General features: G+C 39.8%; 1 protein-coding gene across 1 annotated transcript; it reads left to right on the plus strand.

Moving 5' to 3' along the window:
* Nucleotides 1–2997: 2997 nt before the first annotated feature.
* Nucleotides 2998–6629, plus strand: LOC131904337 (zinc finger and SCAN domain-containing protein 4-like). Its single transcript, XM_059255448.1, has 3 exons — nucleotides 2998–3397; nucleotides 5692–5850; nucleotides 5938–6629. The coding sequence occupies exons 1-3, from the start codon at nucleotides 2998–3000 to the stop codon at nucleotides 6627–6629; spliced, it is 1251 nt and encodes a 416-aa protein (XP_059111431.1).
* Nucleotides 6630–6886: the final 257 nt, after the last annotated feature.

A 6886-nucleotide genomic window follows, 5' to 3' on the forward strand; every position in this document is an offset into this window, starting at 1 on the left:
TATGTAGATTTTTTTTTATTCTCCCAGAAGAAGTGAGGCTTGAGGTTTAAACATTCACAATTTTAGTATTATGGTTTTCAGTCTTCAGAAATATTAGTCACTGAACTTTAAGGCTTCTTTGGGATGATTGCATTTGGGGTTCTGTCAATTTGTTGGGATTCAGCACATTTTGATATAAGACCACAGTCTTTTGGCATAAGGTCCCAACATGTGGATATCAGAGGAAATAATTCAACCTAACAATCAGCATGCTTGGAGAAATTCATTCATAATGACACAAGCCTTTAATCCCAGAGCAAGCACTTGCGAGTTTGAAATTAAACTGTACTACATAATAGTTACAATACAGCCAGGGATACATAGTGAGACAATGTTTTAAAAAACAGAACATCAGTAAAAACAAGACAGTAAAGAACAGACAGAAAACCAAAATGGATTCTTGAAGTAGTGAGACAGCTCTTGGGCCCCAGAACTGAGGACTTTGAAGCCATAGAATTGTAGTGCAAGATCATTGTCTACAACCTAATGAGTTTGTGAGTAGACCTGGCTAACAAGGCAGCCATTTGCAAAAACAAGCAAACACCAAAAAATTAGAAAAGCAAAAAAAAAAAAAGGACAGGAAAATGTAGACAAATTTCTAAACAGCCTTAATAAAAAAGAAACACAGAGCCAAATATAGGGGTAATAGCCGAAGAGATCAGAGAATTAGTGAAAAGCCACTGGCTACCCTTTAGTTCACCATCAAGTTGTAGTTTCCTACACCAGAGAGCTTCATCCTGCCTAACCTGAGCTTTTATTACTTTCCTGTTCTGCCTTCTCATTGACTCTAAGAACAACCACATGTCTTCCTAGTCACTACCTGTCTATACAGACATCCAGGTCTCTATGGTTGGTACTGGGATTAAAGGCTTGTGTCACCAGGCTTGACTGTTTCCTTGGCCACACAGAGACTCTGCCTGCCATGTCATTGGATTAAAGGCTTGGACTACTACTGCCTGATTTCTGTTCAAAGTTCCCTATGACCTCTGATCTCCATGCAAACTTTATCTATTAACATACAAATAAAATCACTTTTCAGCACAATTAAACTATCACCACAGGAAAATCCTCATTTTTTATATACATTTTAATTCCAACCTAAACTACATTCCTCCTCACATATCTATGGTACATCATGTAACACAAGTCAAACACCTTCACTTTGTCCCTAGAAATGAGCCCAGGAAAGGCTGTCTTTTCTATGTTGTGCTTCAGACAACTCCTAGGCTCTTCTCCCTGTGTGTCTCATTCTACTGCTAAGGCTTTACCTCGTTCACTGCAGCATTTGAATTCCAAATCCTGTGGATATCAGAAATTTTTAACCCGTTTGGAATGAGCTGTATGTCAGAAGTCATAGTAGGTGAATGACAATCTTTATATTCCTTTCAGCGCGTTACTGTCCCCTTTCACTGCAGTGACTGACTATGCTTGCTTTGGATGTGTTCTCCTTCCATGGCATACTCCAGGATTGCATAGAGATGCAGAGCTGGGGGCTGAGAGAGGATTCCATGTGTAATTCAATCAGAGGAGCAACTGTCTTTCACGTTTGGTTAGCTTGTTTTTTCTACTCTAGTGAGGCTTTTCACTGGTCTTCCTACACTACCAGGTTGTTCTGGGACTGGAGACCCTCTAGTCCACTAGTGAATGCTAGGATGAAAGTGTTGACTGCCACACCCACACACAGGAGGTGTGGTCCAATCTTATTATCAAATGATTGGCATCTCAGATTGAATCACTGAAGCCAGGCACTATAAAAGGAAGTCAACTTGAACAGAACCTCAGATGAAGAAGAGCCGTGACCTGGAGACACAATCGCTTTTAGTGCCAGCTGGAATCACTGGAGAAATTCACTGTAGAGACAAGTAACTGTAGAATAGGAACCTTTGACTTCTTTGTTGCTTGAGTATGTGTGTTTTGTGAATATTTGTGGGGTTTGGGAGATGCTGCTTCACAATTTTGGGAGATCTCAAAGATGTAGTGTGGTCCTTTGGACCTTTCTGATCAAGGGTTTAATCATTAAAATTCTGAAGGATAGCAATATGCTTTTTTTATAGACTTGTCTTGGCTGTCCTGTGAGTTAAAGGTTGTTGGTCATTCAGTTTCAAAGTTTTTCTTATGAAAGTTTAGCTTTGTGGCTCTTTAGAATGGGAGACAAGGGTGAATCTTAATATTGAGTTTCAGCAACTACAACTTCACCTTTTATAGGGAAGGAACAGATAGCCCTGTGCTACTGAACACCTTGCTGTTCTCTTCCTTCAGGTCATTCCATCCTCAATCCAGGTTGTTTCTCTCTGATGAGTCATGGACTGTTACACTCCCATCTCTTTGTTCTGGTCTCTAGAATAAATTGTGTAGGACTCTGTTGAAGTATTTAGTGTCAAGAAATAATGGAACTGTGGTTATTGGAATGTATCTGGGACCCATAAACTCATAAGGAGTGGCACTCTTAGGAGGTGTGGCCTTGTTGTAGAAGACTGAATGAAACATGCCTTTAATCCAGACCTTGATGTGGAGGGCACACCTTTAGTGGGGACCACACCAACTGGAGTAATTGAGTCACTATTGGGGTGGGATTTGAGGTCTTTTTCTCAAGCTTCAATCAATGTGTAAGATTATATCTGTTGATGTACTGTGTATCAGTCTCAGCTCTAGCACCACCTCTGACTTTCTGAGGCCATGCTCCCCAAAATGAGGGACTGAACCTCTGAACTGTAAGTGAGCCACCAAAATGAAATGTTTCCTTTATTAGAGTTGCTGTGGTTATGGGGTCTTTCACAGCAATAGTAAATCCTCAATACATTAGAAACCATCTGTGATAAGACTCTTAGTTGTTGTTATTTAATTATGTCAAGTTTAATTTATAGCTTTAACATATTCACAACTTTCTTAAATAGATCATCAAGTCACAAGAGAGATACTTGACTGAGAAAGTTGAATTTTTTGAGGAGTCTCAACAGAATGGCTTCACAGCACAACAACTTCTTTAAACTCCAGTCACCAGAAAGTGGCCTTGTGTTAGACAACAGGAACTTCTTTCCAAGCCAGGATACTTCCCTACAGTGGGAAGAAGATATCTGTAACTTCTCAACTGCTCAGCTCAACTTTCCCACAAATGACAATGGTTACTGTGCAAAGCAGGAACTGCAAGCAATGTGGAAGTGGTTTACCTCCTGGTTGAAGCCAGAAAAGCGTAGCAAGGAGCAGATGATTTCTCAGCTGGTCTTGGCTGAGTTTCTCAAAACTGGACACTACAAGGTCAAGTCTGCCTTGAAAGAGAAGTGGGAATCAAATGGCAGAAACCTGGGGAGATTCATGGAGGATCTGACTGATGAGTGCTTGAAGCCTCCCATCATGGTGAGTACCTTGGTTGAGAGATGGTTAAGTTATCAATCAAGACAGTCATTTATATTTGGGGAAAAGTAAGAAGATGTAGTTATTTTATGTGAGGCTGTGCCACTTCAACAAAATATTTACAGTGGAGATTATTTACTACTGTAAATGTGATATAAATTTAATGGGATTATAAGTTTAAGAAGCTCATGGCTCTTTTGACAGATACAATTATATTTAGATTCTTTACATGATGATAGGGAGACTGGGAGATGATATTTGAGCAAAGCTTGTAAGGGTTTAGAATAGAGACCCTGGCTGGGATAGGAAGATGGCGCATTTAGGTAGGTGATTATATTGTAATTATGAGTATTTAGTTGGAATTGCAGCACACACTTAAAATTCTGGCTCTCAGACCTAGTCTGTTATTCCAGGACCTGGGCTGTGTAAACTGGGGATCTAATTGACTTAATGGTTTTCTAAATTGTCTACGACATGTCACTAAGATCCTATGTAAAAAATTCAATGTGCAGGAATGTAGAATATGATTTCTGATGCTGAAATGTGGCTATTAAATGAGCATTCAACACCAACACACCCTTAAGAAAAGTCCTGATGAATAATAGTGCTGCAATTCAAAGTTTTAGAACTGAAATACTTAATTTGGATGAAACTACATTGAAACTTCTATAAATGTCTAGGTTTGCATAATTCTCAGTTACTCTCAGAAATGGTCAAGGTGGTGATATTTTTCAAACACCCCATACATACATTTCTAAATGTCATGGTTGAAATAAGTTCTTATTGCCTTAAACTTTTAAATTTGGATATTAGTTGGCCTGTTTCACTGCTTCTTTAGGGTTTTTCCCATTTGGGACTGACTTTTATTCAATTGGCTTGAGTAGGATTCAGAGGAATTATACTTTCCCAGCACTTCAAGTACTGGATTAAAGCTGTCCACCACCACACCCTGATGTTTATTTCAGGTTTTTACTCTATGCACACATTGTCATTTCAGTTTGTTTTATCCCACATTTCACTCCTTTGATTTTGTTTTAAACTGATCATTTCATGATTGAAACTGAATTCCAAATAAAATGCTGTCAGCTTCCTAACAGCAGAGACAGCATGTTTAGGTGGAGACAATATATGTGTTAGAAGGGTTTCAGTCAGATGTGTGTTGTACTAAGGACTTAATAATAGAAAACAACACCCCTTAGAAATAGAGCTATGATACTAGGGGCATCATCAACCAAGGGTTTTTATCTAGAGTTAGTAGTTAAATTTAGCAACCAAAAATATAGGTATTGGAAATACAACCCACTCCCACAGCAAAGTGAAGTGACAGTGGAAGAGATAGGGACCACTGACAGACTAATGGCCGTAAGTGGGGGATGGGAAATCCTCAGCTATCTGGGAATGAAAATGTCAGAGTCATGCACATGAAAGCAGAAAGTTACAATTGCCAATATGACACCAGGACACCAAAAGGACATCAATTACACAGTTACTGTAGACATCCTAAGAATTTCAGAAAAAAACTAACTATTACTAATCAAAGGCTGAATAAGGAGCTTCTAGCATAGCAGCCATCTTTCAGACAAAGACTACAGAAATATTAAGGGTTCTGGGCACTGATTAATAACTATAGATCCTGGGTGCAAGAGAAGGAGGAAAAATAAGGAGCTACAAATTAAGGAGACACAGAGAAACACTAGCCATACAACTCTATGTTAAACAAAAAAATTTTTAGAACAGATAACACCCATCAATTAACAGAAGAGGCCCTAGAGGTGCAAGGCCCACAGGCAAGTCTATGTCAGAATTTTTACAGGCTCCTTTGGGTCTTCTCGATCTCCAGACTACCTCCGTCCTTGATATGTCCTACCTAGCCTTGGTCTTCTCAGTAAACCAGCTATTTCATTATAGTTGCCCTAGATTGGGTGGAATGGGGACAGTCCTTGGAAAAAAATGGGAAGCCTTTTTTGATGGAGTAAGTCTCTATTTTCTGGATTGGAACAGGAATACCTTTCCTTGTTCAATGCATTGACCAGGTGAAGAATATGTTGTGGCTAGACATTGCAGAAACCTAACCTTACCTTTTCCCTTGGTACAGTGACTCAACACTTGCAAATACATTGTGAATAAGGACTTTAGAGAACATAACTTGTGAATGACAGAATAACACCATAAGAGATGAGAGATAGACAAATGACCTAACTAATAGTTCAGTGATCCCGTGCAATCAGTTAGAGGACAGGTTTTCACTCATCCACAAATCCACAGAATCATTGGCAATGGTCCTCTGGCTTTGTTTATAAGTTCACACCTCCATGCAGGGGCAGGAAGCCCTCTTTTCTAAGAACATGTCTTTAGAAGAAACCAACAACCTTCTAAAAGAGCAGCAATCAGCAAGAAGTTCAATACAAGAGAGTACAAGGACACCCTTGCCAATCCCCCAAGACATGTTATTGACAACAGGTAAGTGTCAGGAAGCTGCACAGAGGAAGGGGGTTGTGTCGGGATCTTTTCTTGGGCACAGTTTCATAGACTGTCTTATTTCCACAGGACATGAAGACTCGGAAGATAGCCAAAACAATGGCTGGAGCAATAGTGATGTAAATGATGGGGATAGTAGTCCTGGAAATGAGATGGACTCCCTTTCCCTTATCCAACAAGTTCAGTTTAATGAACCTAAAGACAGAAGTGTTTCTGATGGAAATCCTCTGGATTTAAGCAGAACAAGTCAAGTCACCTCTAGGTATCAGGAAGAATTTCATAGAGGAACTTCTTCTGAAGATGTCCCTATGGAGGTACAACCAGAGATTACCTCCAGTCCAGAGCAGACAGAAGACTGCCAGAATCCTGATGCAAGCTCCACACCTGGGCGTCGTCAAAAGAGACCCCTCAGAGACTCAAAGACATACAAATGTGAGGAATGTCCCAGAACCTTTAAATATCCCAGTAGACTTGCCGCCCACCAGAGAATACACAAGAAGCAAAAGTCATTTGTCTGTAAAACATGTCATAAGGGCTTCTATACTCGCTCAGACCTGAGAGTACATAAGGTCATACACCAGGAAAATAAACCTTTCAAATGTAGTACATGTGGAAAGTCTTTCAGCAATCAAACCAATCTGAAAGCTCATGAGAGGATTCACACAGGAGAGAAGCCCTACACCTGCTCCCTGTGTAACCGTAGCTTCCGCCAGTCATCCACATACCACCGTCACCGGAGGAATTGCCACAAAGCAGACTGAACTGTGTACCTTCCTCACCAGATAATAGCAGGGCTCCAGCTTACTGTTTCATCTGTAGATGAAGAAGCATGTAGCTTCTAAACAGCAAGTAACCATTGAAGACATGACTTGTAACTTCTGGATTGTTCCATCTGTCTTTGTGGATAAAGAAGATGAGTCTGTTTTATGTTAAGTAATATTTTTCCAAAGCCTTAAATAGCTTATAATTTCTGCCTGATATATATTAAATAAATGAATAGAATTGTAATACAATTGCC

Source organism: Peromyscus eremicus, chromosome 1 (assembly GCF_949786415.1).
Source record: "Peromyscus eremicus chromosome 1, PerEre_H2_v1, whole genome shotgun sequence".
In the NCBI taxonomy this organism is placed as follows: domain Eukaryota; kingdom Metazoa; phylum Chordata; class Mammalia; order Rodentia; family Cricetidae; genus Peromyscus; species Peromyscus eremicus.

Coding starts and splice junctions, on each gene's coding strand:
- LOC131904337 (XM_059255448.1), top strand. CDS start 2,998: ATGGCTTCACAGCACAACAACTTCTTTAAACTCCAGTCACCAGAAAGT. Junction 3,398..5,691: donor GAAGCCTCCCATCATGGTGA/GTACCTTGGTTG, acceptor TTTGTTTATAAG/TTCACACCTCCATGCAGGGG. Junction 5,851..5,937: donor AGACATGTTATTGACAACAG/GTAAGTGTCAGG, acceptor TTATTTCCACAG/GACATGAAGACTCGGAAGAT.